The sequence below is a fragment of the Ictalurus punctatus genome, chromosome 2 (assembly GCF_001660625.3).
Source record: "Ictalurus punctatus breed USDA103 chromosome 2, Coco_2.0, whole genome shotgun sequence".
Lineage (NCBI taxonomy): Eukaryota > Metazoa > Chordata > Actinopteri > Siluriformes > Ictaluridae > Ictalurus > Ictalurus punctatus.
Window position 1 is genome coordinate 19,117,291 of NC_030417.2, and position 25,043 is coordinate 19,142,333.

General features: G+C 36.9%; 2 protein-coding genes across 4 annotated transcripts in view; one reads left to right on the forward strand and one right to left on the reverse strand.

Moving 5' to 3' along the window:
* The window catches only part of LOC108274786 (transmembrane protein 114), a 28,324-nt gene extending 24,136 nt beyond the window's left edge, over positions 1–4,188 (reverse strand). Inside the window, exons 1-2 of the mRNA XM_017485139.3 lie at positions 3,700–4,188; positions 3,320–3,397 (exon numbers count right to left, since the gene is read on the reverse strand). Of these exons, the coding sequence (XP_017340628.1) occupies positions 3,320–3,397; positions 3,700–3,877 (256 nt within the window). The 5' untranslated portion in view covers positions 3,878–4,188. The remainder of the gene's footprint in view (positions 1–3,319; positions 3,398–3,699) is intronic.
* Positions 4,189–6,593: 2,405 nt separating this feature from the next.
* On the forward strand, positions 6,594–24,583 carry mettl22 (methyltransferase 22, Kin17 lysine). 3 transcript variants are annotated; one of them, XM_017491770.2, is made up of 11 exons: positions 6,594–6,682; positions 8,132–8,264; positions 13,165–13,398; positions 14,004–14,044; positions 14,138–14,282; positions 16,994–17,065; positions 18,268–18,324; positions 18,507–18,587; positions 18,716–18,818; positions 19,784–19,952; positions 22,282–24,583. In XM_017491770.2, the coding sequence occupies exons 2-11, from the start codon at positions 8,159–8,161 to the stop codon at positions 22,399–22,401; spliced, it is 1,128 nt and encodes a 375-aa protein (XP_017347259.1). In that variant the 5' UTR covers positions 6,594–6,682; positions 8,132–8,158; the 3' UTR covers positions 22,402–24,583. The 3 variants fall into 3 exon arrangements, with proteins under 3 accessions (XP_017347259.1, XP_017347256.1, XP_047006990.1); XM_017491767.3 differs by having other exon boundaries at positions 6,606–7,153; XM_047151034.2 differs by lacking the exons at positions 14,004–14,044; positions 14,138–14,282 and having other exon boundaries at positions 6,614–7,153.
* Positions 24,584–25,043: the final 460 nt, after the last annotated feature.

Consider the following 25,043-nt stretch of genomic DNA (forward strand, 5'->3'; position numbering starts at 1 on the left):
TTAATTGTTAGTCGCAGCTCTAATATATGTATGGGTGAGATTGGGTTGCAGGGGTGGTGGAGCTACCTAGGGATTTTGCAGGTGGGATGTCAGCATAAAATTAAGATAACAAGAAATTACTGACTGTTTCCCTGCCTAACCAGGGGTTTTCTGTGCACACACACTTGAAGCGCGTACAGAAAGCCACATCATTGTGCGAGTCCTGAATTGAGTTCTCTTTAGCGCTTATTATGCTTGGATGGTCAAATAAACACAAACACATCATGTAAAAATGCAGGTCTAGCCGAGTATTCATGCAAACACAGTGGGTTATGTCTTAAGTGAATGTAAACAGTTGGGGGTAAAATCGGAGGTGTGTCGTACAGTATATTGGATCTGTGCATTAGATCTTAAAGTGACAGCAGTCTAATAAACCTGCTGCTGTCTGTGTCATTAATGTTAATCCAGTAACAAAAGACTAAGAGGAAATCACTCACTCACTCATTTGACTGAATAACAGTAAATTTAATTAGAATCACTGTATATGTCATAGATGTATATGTCATGTATATATGAAGAAAACGTATCATTATCGTGAAATAACATCGTAGTCATATCGCCCGTCCCCAAACATTAGCATTTGGTGATTCCAGTCTTGAATTTCACGTGAAATGTACAATTTCTTAATGTACTAAATATAATAAAACCCTGTTGATAGCGATTTTTTTATATTTTAGGATTTAAAATGAAAAAAAAAGTTACAAGAACAGAGCTGTGTTCTGAAATGAGTTTGTTGTGATTCATAGACAGATTAAAAGCAGTAATAAAGAATGAAGCTTGTTGTTATGACATGCTGCTAAATGTACCTCTACTCTGTACACTCTTGTAATGTAATAAAAGCTCTACATATACCTCTATATCCCTTTTTTTCAATGAAACCATTTTTTGATAGGAAAGTAGTTGAGCTGCTGATGACATGAAATAAAAATTTTAATTGGCAATGGCAAGATGTAATTTAGGTATTCTTTTGTTATATTTATGTTATCATTGGTTTGTGAAGGTTAAAATATTAATTTAACAGCTCAGGGTTTAGTTTACAATTGCAATTTTAAATCTTTTTTCAATTTAATTACTTTCTGGACTTGGCCAAACTCAACTCGGCCCCTTTTGGACTCAGACTCTGTCTCGATTGGTTAAGGACTTGGTCTAGACTTGAACTCGACAAAGGTGGACTCGGACCCAACACTATTAAATCGTTACTTTTATTAAAACAAAATATGAAGCATTGTGGGTATGGTTTCAACAACAACCTCAAATATTTGACATTTATCTATTGAATTTGAGTTACACCTTACAACATGGTTATTGCTTAATCTTTACATTGGAATTTTCTATATGTGATTGTGAAAGAAAGACTTGCAATTGTTAGCCTAAACGGTGACGTTGGGGCAGTTTTGTAGCATAGATTTTCTTAAAACTGTTACAAGTGCATGTTTCGACACTGTTACATCGCTAGACAAAATTATCTTGTGAGAAGAATGTGGTGGGTTTTTTAAAGATTAAATATTACATTATGTACCCTTCTTGAAATAAATATATTTTATTGTAATTAAATACTTGAATACTGTATTTTAGATTAAATAATTTTGTTATTTACTCATCTTGCTTATTGAGTTGCCATCTTTTTTTCCTAGGAGTAGATTCGGATCAGGCGGAGTGTGTATCTCCTGCTACAACGTCCTTCAGGTGCTCCAGGTCCCAGACTTAAACCTTGGAGGACACTGCTGCATCTCTAGAATCTCTGAATTACTCTAGCACTTTATTACTATTCATCTCCACTCAGTGGAGTGTTTGCCTGCGTTTATTGGCTGAGACTGAAGTGGGCTTCAGTGCTTTACCATTTTTACATTGGGGACCGAGGACATGAAGTGATATTTGGGCAGGTGCTCAAATTTTAAAAATAAATAAATAAATAAAAAGGAGGGAAGCAGTACAAGATTTTAGTCAAATCCCAGTCTAATCACAGTCCTAATCCATCACACTGGACTAGTAATTTCACCTTCAAGGCAGCTTCCTATTTTGCACCTAAAAGCCTACCCACAATCAAAACAGATGCTGATTTTGTTATGATGGAGTCATGGTGGGTCCTGAGTCTATCCCAGAAACACTGGGTGCAAAGCGAGAGAATTCACCCCAGACGGGACATCAGTCCATTCACACATAGGGTCAATTTAGCGCAGCCAATCCATCTACCTGCATGTTTTTGGACAGTTGGAGGAAACCAGAAAACCCAGAGGAAACCCACACAGACACAGGGAGAACATTACACACTCCTCCCAGACAGAAACCCAAGCTCAGTATCAAACCCTGGACCGTGAAACTCTGCAACAACACCATTATCCCCTGTGCCACTTTGCTGCCCTGTTTCATTTATTTAAAGAAGAAGAAAAAGAAGCAAACCTTGCACAAATCCTCCTGTGTAGTGATTTTAAGCATATCCTATAGAAACAGAAAATCAAAAGTCTGCTTAAAAGGATTAAAACACACTACTGTTTCTTGTTCTTACGTTGTCCTACTAGAAGCGCCATGCTGAAATGACATCTCCTTACCAGATCAGACTGTCTGAATGAGAATTACAAGATGTTCAAATTGGCATTTTTCCAGAAATTTTGTGATGAACACAGCATAAGCCATGAGCCGAGCTGTTCCTAGTTAACTGGAGTACATGTACAGAATAAAACACTTGAAGAGAAATAATAAACGATAGAGTGGCGTGATGCGGCTCAACCCCTGAAGTCAATTATTTTCCAATAACACACAGGAATGTAATGATATGAGATTATTTCAGATCTTTGGTGAAATAACTAATTAGACAAAACTCTAAATTCATGAACTTGTTGCACAGAGTGAAACAAGGCCAGTTTTTCTGCTTAATCACATTTTATCCTGTGCAGAAATATCTTTATACACCAAATTTAATTAACAAATATCAAGCAAAAGAAGAGTCTCCATCATTTTAACACCCAGCACAAAGAGGAACACGTTTTCATCTCAGCTTTCTGATTATCACCGAAGGATCATGAGATCAGCACCGTGGTAACAGGAGGGTTTTATTAGTGTGCGATATTTTATAACAATTATCATGTTATTACTTTTCACTAGGAAGAAACACAGACATGAATCTAAGTGCTGGCAGCGTTGGGTCCGTCTGACTGCATTATTAAACTTAATACATTGTGTATTGGATAAAGGAAGAAATCAAGCAACTGCAAAAAAACAAACAAACAAACAAAAAAAGCTCAAGTTAAAACATATTAGAAAAGAAGTATTAGAATCTTACTTAATATATGCCTTTGTGAATCTGTGAAGTTTCCTCCATTTCCAAAAGGGTTCATTAAAGGCTGGCATTGGTCCTGAACTACACAAAAACAACAACATTTAATTTAAATCCTTGCTTTTAATCCTTAATAGATAGATAGATAGATAGATAGATAGATAGATAGATAGATAGATAGATAGATAGATAGATAGATAAATTAATCCTTTCTACTATACAGATTTATACAGATTTTTTTTCTGCAGAAATAACTATTCAGCTTTACTGTATTTTTATTATTTATTCCAAGTATAAGGCCTGTCATCTCAGCTTTATTAAAAATCCATCTACTGTTCAGATCTCCACAGCAGTAAGTCTCTGAATGTAAGAGTAAAGCATCTTACATCTACAGGTCCTCCAGAGTCCGGAGTGAGAGCTGAGATGTGTGGATTCGTTGCTCTCTCTCCTCGAAGTGTCTATGATGTACCAGAAATCACTTCCGATCGCCACGATGAGACACACAAAGCTGAGAAGACCGAAAGAAGCGAGAAAAGCAGCCAGGCGGCTCAGAGTCAGCTCCATGATGAGGCGCTGGATGGGTTTCAGAAGCAGACAGAACGGTAACCTGTCCTGCGCACAAAGCACTCCGTGTGTGAGCCCCGCGCATGGCAGGGTGCGGTTTAGCACCGCCAGGATGCACTCTTACACACACACACACACACACACACACACACACACACACACTAACTTACTATTTACTTACTTGTACTGTTACACACACTACTATAGTTACATACACTCACTATTGTACTGTTTTATACACACACTACTATGTTACCTACATTCACTGCTGTACTGTTACACGCTCTCTCTCTCTCTCTCTCTCTCTCTCTCTCTCTCGCTTTCTCTTTCTTTCTCCAACTCTCTCGCTTTCTCTCTCTTTCTCCATCTCTCTCTCTCTCTCTCTCTCTCTCTCTCTCGCGCGCGCGCGCTCTCTCTCTCTCTCGTGTTCTCTCTCTTTCTATCTCTTTTTCTATCTCTCTCTATTTAATAGAATCATAACATTTAAAATGCATTAAAATGATCTAAATCGGTGTTTCCCAACCCGGGTGCTGTCTGATGAGAGCAGGGGTGCCGTGTAAACATCCTTCAAACATTTCTAAAATGTATATAAAACATTTAATATATATGATAAATACCTGATGTCTGTAATAATAACACACACAGAAATAATAAGACAGACACACATTTTTTATTACATAATAATAAAAAATGATATATAAAATAATAATAATTGCCTCCTCCTCAACAGCACATCGTCAGTCTGCGTAACATCCATCCGTCTTCTATACCGCTTATCCTTTTCAGGGTCACCCTGGAGCCTATCCCAGGGAGCATGGGGCACAAGGCAGGGTACACCCTGGACAAGGTGCCAATCCATCACAGGGCACACTCACACACTCACACACTACAGACACTTTTGACATGCCATTCAGCCTAACATGCGTGTCTTTGGACTGGAAACCTGAGGAAACCAGAGTACCCGGAGGAAACCTGCAAACTCCTCACACACAGGGCCACGGTGGGACTCAAACCACCGACTCTGGAAGTGTAAGGCAAACATGCTAACCACTAAGCCATCATGCACCCTAACATATGCCTGTGTTTTATCCTAGTAATTAGCGTGTGACGATGCATGTGTAGTGCAAAAGAATATGGACAGATTTCTTAAAAGAAAAGCTTTTGGACCATAAACTTCATCCTCATGTAGCTAACGCTGTCTAGCATTAGTGTTCATGTAGAGTGCCATACATTTTTTAAATTGTGCCATGACTAAAAAAAGGTTTGGAAACGCTGCCTTAAAGGAATTATGTATTAAAGAAGCTATAAGTTTCGGTATATTTCACTGGGTAACTGTGTAATGCATAGCCATGGATTATCCTGCTTACACCATGGTCACGTGCCAGCATTGATAAATTAAAGCTGCCATTGCTGTTTGCAGTGCAAAATTTGACTGAAAAGTCATTACATTACATTCAAGGTATTTGACAGACGCCCTTATACAGAGCGACTTAAACTTATCTCATTCATACATCTGAGAAACTGAGGGTTAAGGGCCTTGTTCAAGAACCCAACAATGGTAACTTAGCAGTGCTGGTGTTTGGACTCACAACCTTCTGAGCAGTAGACCAACACCTTAACCACTGTCCTACCTCTGAGCTACCACTGCCCCAAAAAGACAAAAATAATAGTTAATTTTCATTAGTTATTTATATACGGGTTAATGGTTGCCAGTAGAATTCCGCCTATTCTAGATAAAGTAGTGCAATAAGATTACGTTTATTTGAATAAATTATACTAAATAGTTATTAGAGAAAGAGCGAGAGAGATTGAGCGTGTGTGAATTACCTGTGTCTGTGCCGTGTCTCTAATGAAGCTGTGAGTTTAACTGCATGTTACTATGATTACAGTTGTTTATAGGCAGCGTGTTCATTCATAACGGTGATTAAACTGACCGGAACTGTGGTATATTTAAAATATGTTAATTTGGTAGAAGTAGCATTTTTTATGTGCACACTGGAGCACGTGTCCTCTAAATAATGCTGCATTGAGTTGAAGTTCGAAAGCTTGCAGGATTTTATCTCAGAGGTGTGAAATTTAATGTGGAGAATTAATAATAATTTTTTTTTTTTTAAAGAAATTAAGAATGCACCACTTTACTCAAAAAAGCACCTCTACTTTATTTTCCGTCTCTCTCTCTCTCTCTCTCTCTCTCTCTCTCTCTCTCTCTCTCTCTCTCTGTCCATCACTGCTCATCCACTCTTTCTTTCTCCTTCCATCATTCTCTCTTTTTTGTATCTCTCTGACTATATAAGCCATTTTACATATATATATATATATATATATATATATATATATATATATATATATATATATATATATATATATATATATATATATATATATATAGGGTGTACCCCGCCTTGTGCCCGATGCTCTCTGGGATAGGCTCCAGGTTCCCCATGAGCCTGAAAAGGAGTAAGTGGTAGAAGATGGATGTATTTTTGGATGGATGGATATATATATATATATATATATATATATATATATATATATATATATATATATATATATATATATATATATATAGCCATGGAAAACACAATAATGTATTTATTTCATTTTCTGTGCTGATAAATCTTATTAACATACTTATTTGTAGGACAAAGTGATACTTAATTACAGTAATGTAATGACCGTGTAATGTGGAACCATTATAAAGATATTCGATGCCTGCACGATCACTTACTGATGTTACACACATCTCGGAAGTTATACTAGTTAGCTCGGTTTTTAATCTCGACGCAGTTTCGAGGTCATTTTAAGGTACGCCGCTGGGAGTTAATTTGTAGCTAGAAGCCTAAATTAAATAAAATGGTGCCTAGTTAGCGTTTTCACATATTAAAGGAGTTGTGTCTCGGTGTCGCGGTCTGAACTCGGGCCGAATCCTAAATTACATCTCAGTGTGTATAAAAGTGCACTAGGTAGGGTATGACATAATGGATTGTACAGCCTATCTAGTGCATTAAGTGTACAATAGGAGGATATAATAGTATTCTGCCAGATATGGCTAGTTAGGTTGTTGTTTTCTTAATATTAAAGTGGCTCGAATGTAGAGTAGTAAATTTCTGTCAATAAATGTATGTACTGAAATGAATAGATAAGGAGTTTTAGCAGACTATGTCACGCATGTGTGCAGTTCGTCTTAATCTCCGTTCAAAATTTTACATAAACCTTTAAATAAATTGAGTGATTTCGCCTGGCCACAAGATCAGAGTTATGGACAAAACACTGCAGGTAGTTTACAGAAAATTAAGAAAACGTTTATGCAGCTCCTTCTGTTTTTGTTTTTGCTTTGCTATACATGACTATTTGAAATGCACACATCTCACTGGTGTTATATATTTATTTTGTTTCAGTAGTTCTCTTTATAATGACTTTTTTTTCTCCAGTAATTCTGCACATTAGAAATGCATCTATTTAGTTTTAATTTATTTTCTTTTCAGTAGTTCTCAGAAATTGGCTTCTTTGTACTTCTGTATTTTTTTCCTTTTCAGTAATTCTCTCAACTGGAAATGCATGCATGTCAGTAGTTTGTTTTGTGAACAGTCGTTCACTCTGTTGGAAATGCACACATCTCTGCAGTTTTATTTTTCCGTACTCCATTAGAAACACATCTCACTAGTATAACATTTTTTTCTGTTTAGTAGTTCTTTATTTTGTAATTGCACACATCTCAGTAGATTTTCTCCCTTCTGTATATCGGAAATGCAAGCATCTCTTTATTTTTTATTTATTTTCTCTTTAGTTGTCCTCTGTCTCTGAAGCATATGCATCTCAGTAGTTTTATTTTCATCTTTTCAAAAATTCTCTCTGTTGGAAATGCGCACATTTAAGTAGTTATTTTCTTCTTTCAGTTGTTCTCAATATTAGAAATGCATGTCCTCTTGGTATTTTTTTTATCTGTTTTTATTTTCAGTTGTTCTCTATATTGAAAGCATCTGTATCTCAGTAGTTTTATGTTTTCTTTTCAGTAGTTTTCTATCTCAGAAATGCATACATTTTCTATTTCAGAAACGCATACATTTTCGATTTCAGAAACGCATACATCTCTGTAGTTTTCTTTTTTTCTTTTTATTAGTTCTCTCTTGGAAATGCAAATGCAGTGTTTTTTTAATTTACATTTTGTATTTTCAGTAGTCGTCTGTATTGGAAATGCATGCATATCATCTCCGTACATGTGAGTGTTTTACTTTGCATTCTTGTCATTATTAGCATCCAGAGGGACGTGAAGCACGGGTCATGGACCAGGTCACCTTCCGCAGTGACACTGTGCTCTCTGATGTGCACTTACTGCTCCCAAACGCTCATCATCTCATGACTCGACTCAATATCGTCGGACAACCAGGTGAGAGGATCCAGGTGTGCAGATCCATGGTTCTACAAGTAGCAGATGTTCTACAGCATAGTTCGGGCCCTGTACATCCAGAGCATAACACATTTTTTCTGATTTCTGACTGTTAAATTATTACTTCACACAGTGGTGTCGAATTCTCGAATATGATTGGTCGGAAGGTATTGATTGATTAATTTTCTCTGACAGTAGTGTAGCTGCAAATCATCGGTTCAAATCAAAGTGCTTGTTATAATATGTTATTGTTTCTATAGTAACAACTTACAAGTCAAGAGCTTCATGTTCAGAAGCTCTCAGAATGGGGGGAAAGGTGTGTCTCTTTGAGCGTGGCATGATGGTTGGTGGCAGTTCGAGTATTTCAGAAGCTGCCGATCTCTTGGGATTTTCCCTCAGACAGACTGGAGCAGAAATCAAAAAAACGTAAAGTTCTGTGGGTGGAAACGCTTCATTCATGATGGAGGTGACAAGAAAATAGACAGACTGGTTCGAGCAAGTGCCCGGAAGGCTACGGTAACTCAAATAATCACTCTTTACAACCATGGTGAGCGGATCTCAGAACGGTCAACTCATCGAACTGGATGGGCTACAACAGCAGATCACCGCACCGCAGAGGAGTTCCACTCCTGTCAGCCAAGAACAGGAATCTGACGCCACACTGGGCACAGACTCACCTAAATTGGACCAGGTTATGTTTTTACGATCTTCACCTATGCAATTTGTCCAGTTCAGATTCCTGTTTTTGGCTGATGGGAGTGGAACACGCCGTGGTCTTCAGCTTCCTTACAATTCATACATTAATATAATGCATGTATATATATATATATATATATGCATATATATATGCATGCAAATATGCAAATATAATATAAACTTATATATAAGGTTATATTATAAATATTCATGCATTATTTTAATGGATGCATGAAAAAGCACCAACAATTAAAATACAGTCCTAAATTAATGCTAAAATCTCACTTTCGCCGCACCTTGTGGTTTCTGTTACTCACTGCCTTTAGACATATTATTTTAATTATGTTTACTTTGATCGTACCATTTTAATTAGACATTACAGATCTTACTCACGCTCCCACTGTTTATCACCCTGTCTACACCGCCCGAGGAGCAGCACGGCGTCATTACTAATACATCACTTCCGTTATAATAAACTACAGAATTTACACTGCAAGCACAAATACAGCATATAACGACGATGAACTTCTTTCTTCACCAGAATTGATTGCTGAATCTCATTGTTTGGATTTGAGTTTGAATGTGTATGTTTTAAGCTAAAAATAAAGAGAAAATATTCAGCGCTTCTGGTTTAGATGTCCTGTAGAGTTATTTTTGAGGTGTATTGTTGCACTAGGACCGACTGCCAAAAAGCTGGAGAAATGGTGCATAGCATGTCTGTGTGTAAGGAATAAAACACAATGGGGTGTGCTGTTATAGGAAAATAATTAATGACAGGATCACTGTTCTCATTCTTCCTATAACAGTTTTATTCGTCTTACAGCACAGTAGTGTACCAGCACTAACCGTCTTTAATTTATTAAAGGATGAAACATCATACTTTTTAAGCATTTAATGTTGCAGAACATCTGTGAAATGAGTTAGGTCCTGTTCTCTCTTGCATTATAGCAGCTATAAGCAGTCCCCAGCCTCTCTCTTTCTCTCCATCATCAGGTTAATAAGACTTGCAGCTTGTTGTTTTGCTTTTTTGTTAAAGAGAACCCGCAAAGCGTATCCTCCTCTGTCCTGATCATGTTGAGATACATTACAGCTTGAACTCTGACACGGAGAATCCTTCCACGAATGTTAAATAAACGCCTCTTCACAGAACCAACGATTACGCCGTGTAAGTCCCTGTGATCGAGCTGTTGCTATAGAAACGATAACATATTAGAATGTAAAATAAACCTGTGTTTTGCTGCTGCACCACTGTCAGGGCTGACCAATCAGAACACCTTCTGACCAATGAACATTTTAATGACATTTCAGTGATCTAATTGAATCTTTATCATTTTCGATGCCAGTGAAAGCACCTTATAAATCCCAAGTTCACTCTGATTGTTGGTCAGTGAAAAATAATTAATTAATTTTAAAAAAGAACAATTGTCTAATTAAGCTTAAGTAAATTAAGTAGAGAAAAATCTATTGATTTTAACAAAGGTTTTGTTTTCTTCTTGTTAAATCCTTATTTTTTATATACTTAAAAATTTTGAATAATGCATAAATATTTATTTGTTTCTTTGTTTGTTTACATTTTCGAAAATGCTGTAGTGTGTGTATCCCCTCAGCCTCACACACATCATATATCATTAAAAATGGCTTTGAGTAATTGTGAGATCATTTCTAACGCCGTATTGACGAAAATGGACCACTGAGTGAGCGGATATAATTTGTGCGGTGGATGACTCTCAGCCCCAGTAATATCCTGTTAGCAGCAGTCCTATAGCATTCCCAGTTCCATTAATGTACATGTGGGGGGAGGTAATACATGTGTACATCGACACAGATGGCCTGATGACCTGGCAGCCTCAGACTTAATAGACTGAACGAATGAGATGCCACTTCTTGTCGAACATAAAGCGACCTTTTAATCCAGCATGCTTTATTTGTACAAGAGGTTGTTTGAACAAGCCCAATACATTTGAGTTCCTGACGCAGAACAGTGAAGAGCTGCACAAATACAGGCATGTGTTTAAAGAAAAGGAACATCTGAGAAGTGCATAGCAACAGCACATAATATATCGTCAGGCTGTTTGACATTTCCACAGTGCATCTTCTTATCTAGAAAGCTGCTTTTCTAACTTTTATTCTAAAGCTCACTTTGTGGATAATAAATGTCATACATTTACATGCTTACAATTATATACTTAGTGCAGGTTCGCTTCTATTAGCCTGTTTGCTGAATCCAAATGTGTACTTTTGGTTTGTTTAGCTACTTAGTTTGGTTGGTTTTCACACACGAAGCCTAACAAAATAATTGTAAACTATTTCAGTCACTAGTCAGAAACGAGTTAGACCGAAAAGTGTATAGAAATCATAAAAAAAAGACTCACGATGCCTGCTTTCGGTGCATCCCTAAAAACAATTTGTTGGTTCACCCACCCAGCGTTCTCTTCACTTTCCTCCCGAACGAGTGGCATTTCTACAGCTCTAAGCTCTGTGCTTTGGCTCAGTTTACATCTCATGGAAATTATCCAAAATAAAAAAACCCACATGACCTGTCTGATTCACTTCCTGCAGAGTCGATTCATTGGGAAGCATATCAAGACACCATTGTTCAAAACGTTCTTGGACCTGAGCGTGATTGCTGGGTTCTCGCCTGCACGCCTCAGTTAGCAGACATGCATGAGAATGCTTTTATTTTCGAAATGCAGCTCATGCTGCATCAGAGGGCAGCGTAACACACTCGGAGGAAAGCACTATCCGCCCTCTTCCGCATACCTGAGCTTACAGACACCCGTGATGGGATGGTGTGCCTGTGATTGATAGAGGAGAAACAGTATGCCCCTCCCATCCTGAGAGCACAGAGAATATCTTTGAACGTACCCATTTTTTTGTATAATTTGTTTGTCTAAGAACAGATGATACTTCCCATTTAGTTATTATTATAGACTCAGAGAATATAATGTGATCACAGACTATTAAAATATCATAACCACCATTTTACTTCCTGACAGTTCTTACTGGAGCAAAAATACAACAAAACAAATCAGCGTTTTACTGATTGGGGGGCTGGAGGATTATTAAAGTGGCTTTCGGTCACATAGTTAGCAGCACTTCATGATGATGATGATAGCATGGAATATCCTGTATTGCCTTGTTGCATCTCTTAGCATGCTTTGCTTTGCTACGACAAAATTCACGGTTTTTGTATCGTTGAGTATACAGTTTTCAATATTCTTTATTTTGCCATTTTGTTATTATTTTGTCTGTTCTGTTAGTGACTTTACATTAGAATTAAATGGCTTTTTTTTTTGTAAATAATTCCCAAGACATTATCAGGAGGGCCAAAATATTGAAGGATCACTTAATTAAAACAACTTTTCATGCCATAATTTTTTCCATTTAAAATAAAAAACAAAACATTTGTTCAGGTTCAACAAAAAAAAGTGGAGTCAGAAAAAAATTAAATAAAATCAATTGCCACATTTAAGACATCTGTCTAACTATGATCCATTCAGGTCTATTGTGTAACTGATTATTTTTTAACAATTTTTCAACAGAATCTTCATGCTTAGCTAGACTAATTGTGTTTGTTATGGTAACGTTATATTTTGACTGAAGGTAGGTTAAATCTTGTAGGAGAACATTGGGGTGTTTCTAATTTGAATATTCATGCATATTCATAGACCTTGTCTTTTTGCTTAGTGTAAAGGTGTAGAGATGTAATTGTTTTAGATACTTCAGCGTTTACATTTAAATTATTTAACAGAGATCCGTTTGAATACATCACACATTTTTGTATACTTTGGTTTCTTGCTAAGATTAACTCCATAACGTTGTCCATGTAATTACATATAAAGCTGTAAATTAGGACGCTGTAGAAGAATAACGAGGAATATGAGTACGATTTGATTCTGCTGATGCCAGATAGATGCTCCTTTATACTATTACCTGCTCCTTGATACCATTACAAACCTCACAGTCCTGATTTTACAACATAACCACCATCTGTCAAGGACATATTACATCATCATAATCAACTTATGACTCTCCAGACCCTCGTCTTGCCATCTGTGTGCCAGAGGAAGTTGTTTAGAGCTGCTACAATCTGCTTTTTTTTATTAAACTGTAACTTTTAATTCCTGGTCTTCTCTCTCTCTCTCTCTCTCTCTCTCTCTCTCTCTCTCTCTCTCTGTCTCTGTCTCTGGGTTTCCAATTCCAGTTTTTTTGTCGAAGTTCAGGATTCTGCGTGAGGAGGAGCAGAAGGAGGCTTGTTCTCCGTCAGAGGAGAAGTCATACTCTCTTCTGGACGAAGATGGAGATCTGGACGTAGCAAGGAAGCCATCGGAGACGGCGCAGGGCCGCGAAACCGCTCACCCTGTCATCCTAAGCCAGGCTGAAGGAGCGATTAGTGAAGAGGAGGAGGAAGATGACATAACCGACGTCATAAAGATTGGTTAGGGATTCCAATAATTACAGTTACCATCCCACGTTTATTAAGATTCCTATAACAGCACAGGAGTGTTTTGTTCCTCTTACACTACAACAATGACATTTTTTTAAAATGAAAGATTGACACATTGTACTTTTTATCTGTTTATAGTTACATTTAATGTTATGGAATGTCCTGGATACAAGTTAGTTCCTGCTATCACTTGTGTTACAGCAGCTATAAACAGTCGTTCCCTCACCAGCCTCTCTATTTCTCTTGCTTGTATAAAACAATAATAGAACAAAAACGTAGCTTGTTGTTTGTTACTGAGAAACCACAAAGGGTAAACTCATCTATCCTGATCATGTCGGGGAAAAGCTACAGCTTTACCTCTGAGCGTTAAAAAGCACTGACACTGGAGACTCCTTCCATAAATGTCTCATTACGGACGAGGTTATTTAATCAGTTTATGCGGAGCATCCCAGTGAACGAGCCGTTACTATAGAAACGGTAATGTATTCTAACAAGCGCATTAATATAAACCTGTATTACTGTTTGTGCTGCTGTGATAGAGAATATATCGTAACATGATACCAACTGGTTAGCCTGTCATTGTTGGGTTTTCTCAGAGCACACGATGGCGACGCCGCTGGAGGACGTCGGAAAGCAGGTGTGCGCACCTTTTAATCTACATCATAGCACTCCTAATATAATGACCACGGTTTTCTGTATTAATCTCGCATGTTGTATGTTGGCTCGGCAGATCTGGCGAGCAGCTTTCCTGCTCTCCGACTTCATCCTGTCCAGCTCTGCTGCGTTCAGAGGAGCGACTGTGCTCGAGCTGGGAGCAGGAACCGGATTAGCCAGCATCGTCGTGGCGAGTGTGGCCAAAACGGTCTACTGCACAGGTATGGGTTTGTGTGATCGTTCTCGTTTTTGATTTTGATTGCGGTTAAAATGATAGAAGTTCTAGAAGTAATTGTGCTCTTTTTGCTTAAATAATTATATTATACTTCGTTTAAGGAGTTTTACACCACTGTTGAATTCTGGATTCCGATTGGTCAGAATGGTGACGGATGCTCCAGACAATCGAAGACATTTTATAACGTGTATAATGTGGTGCAGTTTTCTGTAAGGAGATGTTTATGTAATATTTGTGATAGGAGTCTCCAGTGTCACCGCTCTCTAATAGTCAGAGATAAAGGTATAATTTTTTTTTTCAGGTCCTCCTGGGAATTTCGTATTTATGAGTTGCGAAGTCGTAATTATGACGTCAAGTCACGAAGATGGCGGTGTACCTTCTCTTAATTAACTAGAAAAAAATACGGCAAAGTTTTTTTTTTTTTTTTTTTTAAACTTCTGCTTCTAGAAAATGGACAACGAAGAATGCGCATCGGGTGTGTTTTGCTTTTTAATGTTTTGAATCATTTTATGAAGCCGCTGTAAACTTTATCATTACATATTATATCGTAATTGTACAATGCTATCGTATTTTCTGCAGGCAATTAGCTTGTTTTATTGTAAATGAAAAAGCCTGGCATTGACTTGCTGCATAAACCAAACACATAATGACTGAAATCAGCTTCTGCGTCGAGTAAACATTCAATTACATTCAATTTCATTCAACAAATTTACCACCAACTGCAGACACGGCATCCAAATTATTCCGCCATGTTTTCTTACTGACACGCCCCCAACTCGGAAACTCTGACCGCATTTGAAAATCCAGAGTTTCCCCACTCGTAATTACGACTTTGTGGTGGCGTTCATGTTCGTTTCAACTAGTAAACACGATCGTTCTGACATGCACCAACAGAGGAGTTTTTTTTATTTACGGTTTCTTTCATAAACATGACACGTTGCAGTTTATTTGTCTTATTAACTTATTAAAAAAAAGTGAAACCGGTGAGGGAACGACGGTTTATTGCTGTTAACTGAAAACAGGAACTAACTTGCTTCTCGTGGATGTTTCACAACATTAAATGTAATTATAAACAGATAAACAGTATGACATGTCAAATCGCTGTGGTATAAGAGGAATAAACACTTCGGGACATGGGGTGATCACAATAAAAACGCATCATCACACCACCCTGTCACTGATTATTTTTGTATAACAGCATAGCACGTAGTGTTTTATTCCTTATTTAAGTTAGTTACTGAAACCAGCATTTTAAACTGAAATGGCAAACCACTTCATAGTCAGGATTTTAATTCATCAATAAACCTCTGAGTGTTCATCGTGAACTTTTCAAGTACAGGCTTTAAAGACAATCTGAAATGGAAATTTTAACACATTTTTCTTGCACCGTGTGAGGTTTTTTGAATGAAACAGCATATTCAAGCTGCACTCCTCTCTGAAATGATGACGCCTTCTGCTGGAACAAGTCATTCCAAAGATGATTACAGATAAAGTGACGCCTGCTGAAGTCATTTTATTCTACGGATGAATTTTATTTGTGATTTTCTCCATTTGTTTGCTCCATCCCTTCGTATGTTTTTTTTGTTTGTTTGTTTTTGTTTTTTCCTTTTTTAAATTGTGCATCCGTCACTGCAGAGGCCGCTCTAGAGGTTCTGCCATTCAAGATTGTATGTAATTGTCTGACGCTCGGCTTTAAGATTTCATTTTTTTGTGTTTGCTTGGTTTTTTTTTTTTTACTCAGGACTTTCCAAGTGCTAGATGATTGCACGTGAGAGGGTTTGTAGCACCTTGGTTCGTATTACAGGTTGAAAATAGGCTTTCACACAGAGGACAAGAGGTGTTCTTGAATCACACTGCACCTTTAGGCTTTCAGCCACACTGTTCTTCAGTTGTTTTTTTTTTTTTTTTTTTTTTTTTTTTTAAGCTGTTGTCATTGAAAGTAATAGTCTTCTCCTTGTCCTCCATAACACACCCCTTACCTCAATCAATACCAAATCTGAACCTTTTTTTTTTTTAACCCTCCTATTATGATGTAAATAAAAGTTACGTCCATTATATTATGGGTCGAAATGACTTCCACAGGTTAAATACACACACAAAAAACCATCAAAGAGCAGCTTAAAACGGTAAACGGTAAAGAAGAAATATTTGCATAAAGTTTCATGACTCTAAATGAGGAAATGTCAAAAAAATTCAGAGAAAAAGAGAGATTCACCAGTATTCCAGACATCTCAAATGTGGAAATGATCACATTGACCATTTCATATTTTATTCCTATTTCATTCCAGAACCAGACGTGTGATGCTTTAGACATTGTTGTTTCAAACACAGACTCATTAATCAGCTAAAGTGCATTTTAATTGCTGATCAATTCTGTATATTTTTATATTTACGTTAGCTAAAAACTCTTGATTATGTAATCCAAAGAATCATCATGATGTCTCCTTCTGCCTGAAGTAAGGGAAAGAAGGGAAATGTGTGGGGGTTTTTTTCTTTTCTTTTCTGTGCCATAATTGTGAAAATTACCTTCAGTGTTGCGTTAGCATGATAAGAAAGGTATTATATACCTCTTGGAGAGAAAACCACAGGCCGTTTGATAAATGGCTTCATAATCATTAATGTTTGAATGGAATAAGTGGTAAAGTGGTAATGCTTTCATGTTTATCGAGTTCTTTACTGTGTGTGTGTGTTTTGCAGATGTTGGTGAAGATCTCCTCAGCATGTGTCAGAGAAATGTGCATTTGAATCAGCATTATATTGCAGCATCAGGTAAAACATATTAGCACACAAAAGATGTGTAGGTAAGTGTGTAGATACTGTTGTAAATTGTTATTATATTGTTTAAAGTTCTTATTGTTTCATTTAGTTCTGCCCTTCAGAAGTTACATAAGATATTTTCATGTTTTCCAGAAGACAAAACAATAAAAACTTACACTGTTCATACTGTTCAAAAGTTTACACCCCCTTGGCTCTTAATGTATCGTGTTGCCGCCTTGAGAATCAGTGAATGTTTGCACCTTTTGTAATAGTTGTGTACGAGTCCCTCAATTGTCTTCATTGTGAAAAGATGGACCTTAACATCATATAGCCATTGCTGGAAAGTGGTCAAATATGCAGAAGAAGAATGTGCAGGACCTGGAGGATTATTCTGAAGAACAGTGGGCAGTTTAACTGCTCAGGACAAACAAGGGACTCATGAACAACTCTTACAAAACATTAACACAATCCAGGTAACAATGCACAGTATTAAGAATCAAGCGTATGTAAACTTTTGAACTGGTTCATTTGTGTAAATCAATTTATTATTGTGTCTTGTGGACTATATGTAAATATCTGTTATATGAAGCAGCTTATTCAGAGCAGAACTAAATAACAAACCTAAATTAAATTTTTTTTAACGTATTAATATTTTGCAGATTCTGCAAGGGGTGTGTAAATTTATGAGCACAACTTTATGTAGGGCTTAGGTAGGTAGATGGTGTTGCATTAGAGGCAAGGTTGCAACTTGTAAATAGGTGGATAGGTAAGTAAATCAAAACAGCATGTAAGACAATTACAGGAAATGCCATCATCAAATTTAATGAAATGAAATAGAACTCTACAATAATCAGATTTTTTTTTAACATCAGATTTGACTTCATTGCAGCTGAGATTTAACTGTTCGTTTTTCTTGAGTGCACTGTGTACCTCCCTGACTACCAGCATCCAATCAGAACAAGCCTCAGGGGCCAGAAACAACTATGATTGGGTAATGGAGTCTGAACTAGATTTCCTTCTAATAGATTTAATGTGAAGCACTCAGAAGGACAAACATCTGTCATGTTTAGTCACGATTGTTTTACAAATTTCAAATGAACATACAAAAAAAAAAACCCCACACACACATTATGTATCCATAAAATGACTGTTAAATGTCAGGAAGCATTTTTGCAACACTCCATTTTTTCTCGTTGCTGAATGTGATTCCTCAGACGAGCGCGGTGTGAAAGTGAGACAGCTGGACTGGACCACAGACGATTTCCTCACAGGTCAGTTCCTCTGATTAAATGTTTTGTTGCAGATCTGTTTTGAAAATTTGGTTAATATTAGTAACAACTGAGATGTATACCAGCTATATCAGGTATGTAAGATGCAAACTGCATTCTTGCATTGCTATGAACAAAAAGAAACGAGGGTTAATAGCGAGTTTGTTGCCTCATGTCACATTCAGATGCAGATTCAGAATTTGGCTGGAGTGAGGACGAGATCTCGGACCTCTACGATAACACCACGGTCATCATCGCAGCAGACGGTGAGCGATCACGAGCACAGACCTTTTTAACTTTTTTTTGTTTGTTTTAATTGCAAGAGAGCTAATCTAGTCTTCCCTGATGTTTAAATGTTGTTACATTTCTGTTGTTGTAACCCTCCCCGCCAAAGTGTGCTATGACAACGACCTCACCGATGCCCTGTTCCGGACTTTGTATCGCATTTCCAGTAATCTGCGTCACTCCAGCACTGCCTACATCAGCATAGAGAAAAGGTAATGATGAAATAGTCTGCTTCTGGGAAACTTTTTCAGATTGAGGTGTTTGAGCAGTTTAAGGTTAAAGGGTCTTGCTCAAGGATTCAGCACAGGCAGCACTGGGGTTTGATCTTGTGACCTACTGATCAGAAGTTCAAAGCCTTAACCACTGAACCATTTTGATACTGGGGTGGTGTGATGACCGCCATGTCTTTTGTTACCACCCCAAAGGTGATTATTTTCCGATAACAGCACATCCTAAAGTGTTTTAATTCCTCTTATACCACAGCAGTTTGTCAACAGTTTATTAAAGAATGCCACGTTGTATTTTTTTATCCATTCATAGTTGCATTTCATGTTGTGGAACATCCGAGAAACATGTTAGTTCCTGTTCTTACTTACTTTATAGCGGCTATAAACGGTTGTTTCCTCATCAGCCTGTCTTATTTCTCTTTCATGATGTTAAAAAGATAAAAGAAAATAAAAATCTCCTTACAGAAACCTTACCATATCAATGATTATACATCTTTGATATATTGAATCAACAGCCATGAATGAGGTGTTACATTGGAAAGTGTTAATGTGAACCTGTAATTTGCAGAAAATTAAACGCCTTCTGGCCAATCAGCTTAAAGAATTATCCAGCGCTGTGGTCCACCTCATTATAACACTCCTGGGTTAATCTAGCAGTCAGTTATTAAGTTGTAAATGCAGGACTTGAATATTAATGCTGATTCTCATTCATGTATCTTACATCTCAAAGACTTTTCTTCAGTTGTTGAAAATTGCAGATAGAAAGCTACCCAGCTGGTGCTTTGAAATGGCACTGAAACCTCGTGTGTGATTTTCCATCTTGGACATCAGGGTCACATGACCTGGAGACCTAGAGGTGTGAATCGTTGTGACACGTGCCCTGTCCTGACTTGTGTAAAGAGATAATGAGAGTGTCTTCCTGCTGGTTCGTGTCTACGATGTTCCCACAGGCTGAACTTCACTCTGCGCCACATGGACGTGTCCTGCGAGACGTATGACCATTTCCGCCACTGCCTGGAGCAGATCACGGAGCTGAGAGAGAAGAAAATGAGGTTCACGGTGTCACCGGTTTCCTGCTCCTTCCCTCAGTTCTTCCAGTACGAACGAGTGAACCAACTGGTGCGTCGCGTTTATTTTTCCTGTGCTCAATTTAAAACTTTAGAAATGTGGGTTTGCTTACATAACTAAAAATTGAGGTTTAACAATAATTCTTATAAATCTTGCTACAGGTTGAGCGATAGTATATCAATAACTAAGTTGGGCGGTAGCTGCCGATAACCGATTAATCAAACGATAGTTTTTTAAAATTAAAACTGAATGAAAACATAACACTCAGAGTAAAATATTGCAGGAAAAAAACAGTGCTGACTGTACCATTAAAATATACTGTACTTTTTAAAATGATATAAATATTAATATATGTTAGCTGTTCATAAATATTAAAGTAATTAAAAGATATACATCCAAACTGAACCAAAAAGTAGCAAATAATCCAAATCATCCAAACTGAACCAAAAAGTAGCAAATAATCCAAATCATCCAAACTGAACCAAAAAGCAGTTCAAATAACACTGCAAAATTTGTCAGTTTTTATTTCGCGTCTAGAGGCCACCCTCATACTGTGTAATGACAGCGGACCCTTCTCAGCCGCTCCCACAACGGATGCAACTGGGAAAAACTATCGGTGTGGATCATAGATTGTAAAAAAACGATGGACGATGTTCCATTGTGTTAAAAGTGAAGCTGCCAATGTCCCAATTTGGCGCAGACATCTTGGAGCCCGGGCCTGCGCGGTAGTGAGAGTGGAGTAGAGCTGTGGAATCAGAATCAATCACAAGCACATGCCCCTGAACTTTTTCAGCTCGTTATGTTGGTGTGAAATAAACAGTTATGGAAATGTAGAAATTAAGGTTAAAGCTCCAATCTCCTCCCAAAGATCCTGAAAAAAGTCTGTTGGTGCCTCAGTGACTACATTGCTCAGAGAACCTGTCAATCACAGCTGTCAATCATGATGTCACGTCCCCATTTTCTATACATCAAATAACTAACTATTTTTTAAAAAACAAACACTTGAACCCCCGCCCACACACACAGACACCTTTGTTCCAAATAAATCTCAACTTTTTTACTATTTCCAAAATTAATGCTAAGTCACACTCTGTCTGTCTGTCTGTCTGTCCTATTTCTCTGGAATATAAAGAGAAAACAGAGAGAGAAAGCAGAGCTCAAAGCTTACAGCTTTGCAGATTATAAATGTACAGAATTGCAGTTTAAATGATTCTTGCAGAGAACGTAGTTTCAAAACGTTAGATGTGAGATGCTCGCCCCCCCCATTAAAATAGCTGATTAACAAGTGGCCTTGCTGAGAAATAATGGTGGCAAACCTGTCAAGAAAAAAACATGAATAACGAACCATATAAAAATAGAGCCAGTAAAAAAATAAAATAATAATTAACAACATTTAATAGACATTCTTTTAAAAAGAACCAAGATTCTGAAAGCTGTAGGAAGTAAAGCATAGATGCGAAGCTGATTTATTTATTTATTTGTTTGTTTGTTTTTTATTTGTTTGACCACATTGATGATGATGAAGGAACATCTGTGAAACCCTCAGTCACATCTCAGTATTCATGTCAGTAAATACTGTACATAACTTATTTACTGAAGAATTTCATGTCTTCATTTTTTTTTGTTTTATTTATATATATATATATATATATATATATATATATATATATATATATATATATATATATATATATATATATATTTAACTCCCAGTAGAGACATGGCCCGGTGCTTAAAAAGCAGTTACTGGGTTCTCACATGATGCCGTCCCTCCTTTATGGGGCGCTGTGGATTTTTTTTTTGTTTTGTATGACTGTTTCACTTCCTTTTCACTTGATCAGTTCTAACTTTTATATGAAGTTTAACTAAGGATGGGTGATATGATATCAAAATTTATGATAAATTATGTCCCAATCCACTTTCTTGAGATATTGCGATATCTTTGACTTTTTTTCAGTATTTGAAATTAGTCTAATCTTTAAAATTGTGAAATGTTCATTTTTATTGCATTGACTTTAAGTGTTTTGTATTGTTTATAAAGAAAATATTCAAATGTATTTGAAAAATATTTTATAAATAATTTATATTATATTTAAACAAATACTTAAGTTTTATAATTTGATTATAATTTATGAGAAATTATTTCTTATTGTGAAACAACTTTATTATTTACAGTATAAGGGTCTTTTTAATACAACACTACAGTACTGCTAGGAGTTTGTGAGCAAACCTACTGTACTATATATCGTAACACGCATCATGGCTTGGAAAATCGTGGTATGATATGACAAAAATATCGCCCACCTTCTATAATTTTAACCTAACCGAATGTGTACTTTCTTTGCACATGTTGTAATGTATTTTGTTTATTGTTTTACAGGAGCTGTGGAAAGTATCTGTTAATCCCTTTCAGACTCTATCCAGCTCAACAACCTCACAAAAACGTGGTGAAAACGATGCAACATCAAAAACTAATCCAGACGCAATATCCAAGAGTTGATGCTCTGCTTTATGCTGTTATAAGTATGCAAAACTAAGTGAGCTAAGTGCTAAGTGAATCCCTAATGTGAATCCTATTTTATGTAATTAATTTAACCAAGGTTTTATTATATCGGATGAAGAAAGGTGGTGGAGATCAAGTGAGAATTTCATTTTAGTTTATTTTTAACTACAGATTGCCCTTCTTGTTTTGGTATCTGTCTCGCTCCAGACAGTTGGGATTACATACTGTGAATTGTAAATTATTTAAAATTGATTGTGTGTTTTTGTGTGTATTTACTGACATTCTGAATAAGTGCTACAATGAATTGATTTCTATAGTTCATTTCATTTCAAGGTGCAATTCAAATTGCTTTACAAATAAAAGGAAAAAATGAGTAAGGGTAAAATGCATAGAATAAATATCGGGCTGATGCAGAGTTATAAAATAGCAGTAATAGATATAATATTAAGGAAAACGCCACACGAGACATTTTTTTAATGAAACAATATTTTAAACGTTTTAAAAACGGGGGAAAAAAAAGTTAATTTCACACACACACCACCTTAGTGGTTAGCAAGTTTGCCTCACACTTCCAGGGTCAGGGGTTCAATTCCTGCCATGGCCCTGTGTGTATGGAGTTTGCATGCTCTCCCCGTGCTGGGGGGGGGGGCTCTGGATACTCGGGTTTCCTACCCACTCCAAAGACATGCATGGTAGGCTGATTGGCATGTCCAAAGTGTCTGTAGTGTATGAATGGGTGTGTGAGTGTGCCCTGTGATGGATTGGCACCCTGTCCAGTGTGTACCCTGCCTTGTGCCCGATGCTCCCTGGAATAGGCTCCAGGATTCCCCTTGACCCTGAAGGAAGGATAAACTAATAAAAGGAAGGATAAAATAATACTTGTTTTGCGGTTTCAAACTAGCCGAATACCTTTCGCCATGGAGTCGGCTTTTTGCACATTGAGAGTCGACTCGCATATGTGACTCATGTATGTGCATGCGAGCTGGTTTCTGGACACTAGAGGGCGTGCTATTTCAATAATATATTAGATGGTCAGATCATTTGGCTCATTTGCAAGAGTCGATTCTTCAGGCTCCCAAGTGACTGATGCAATTATTTGCATTTACATTTTTGGCATTTGGCAGACGCCCTTTGCCAGCGCGACTCACATTTATTTCATTTATACAACTGAGCAGTTGAAGGTTAAGGGCCTTGCTCAGGGGCCCAGCAGTGGCAGCTTGGTTTTGCTGGCATTTGAATTCACGACCTTCTGATCAGTAGACCAACGTCTTAACCACTGAGCTACCACTGCCCTGTTATGATTAGTGATGCCTATATATAACTAAAATTATTCCGGTAAATTCTACTCCACCTACTCATTAACAAAAATAACATTACTTTGCACTGCATTATATCAAATATAATTAAATAAACTTTATCCTGAATCAGAAATGCACAGCTAAAAGTTAAACACACACAGCTCAGGTGCTGAAAACAAGTTTCCAAGTAAACATGTAAACGGTTTCCCAAAAAAAGAAAGAAAGTAAAAGAATAACAACTCTTACGTGAGTGTGAACCTAAAAGAGTCGGTTCAAGGAGATGACGTGAAAGCATGTAATCTGGTTTCTTTATTTTGGGCCTATTTATTTAATTTTTGTATATGTATTCAATGAAACCATTTCACATATCGTTCTTTGTGATTGTTGGTAAAGGCATGGGGGGGGGACAAGAAACCAGCGCACATGCACATACATGAGTCACACATGCGAGTCGACTCTCAATGTGCAAAAATATTCGGCTAGTTCGAACCTGCGAAACAAGTATTCGGTTTCTGGGTTTTTATTTTGTAGATACTCGTCAGAATAGTACCTTCAGTAAAATCCGTGAAGACTGAACGCGGTGACTTGCTATTTGGTAAGTGTATAAATCAACTGGTTATTTTTCTGTTTTTAAAACGTTGTGGAAATATTGTTTCATTACAAAAAAACGTCTCGTGAGTGGTTGCTCGAGGAAATAAAATTGCGTTCAATTAACAAGGCAAAGAAATAGTTTTTGTTAGAGGGAATCAAGTATACACAAAGTTTAACTTCAGCTTAAATGTAGTTCAACAGCTAAGGCGAGTGTGGTAATTACATTTTTCTCACATTTCACTCCTTTTGCTTTGACGCCATTTAAAAAATAAAACAATTAAGAAACTCCACCAATTAACCATCAAATCATCATACTTAATTTCAGACCTCGACAGGTCAGATAGACTTACTTGTGTGCTTTAATACTATCTAAAATGAACAAAATTCATTTAGCTCATTTGAAAACCAAATAAAATGTAGTAGCAGCCATTTAAATCCCAGATAAACTTGGTTTAAATATCGAATGTTTTAAATATAAACTGGTATTTCATTCAATTTTGCAAATAATATTACTAAGCAAATGATATCTAGCCAAAGAAGCAAATGTTTTTGCTGATGGTCTGCATCTGAAATCATTTTAAAATCTGTAAATGTGTTTTTCTATCAGTATATTAATTGGTTCTACTGAAATTGGATATCTTAAAACCATTGGTTGTCTTTGTCAATAAAACCTCTAAGTCATTCCCATGGGAAACCGTGATATTTCCCCTCTGACCTTTTCCTAGGTTTAGCAAGTGTTAGATTGCAAGA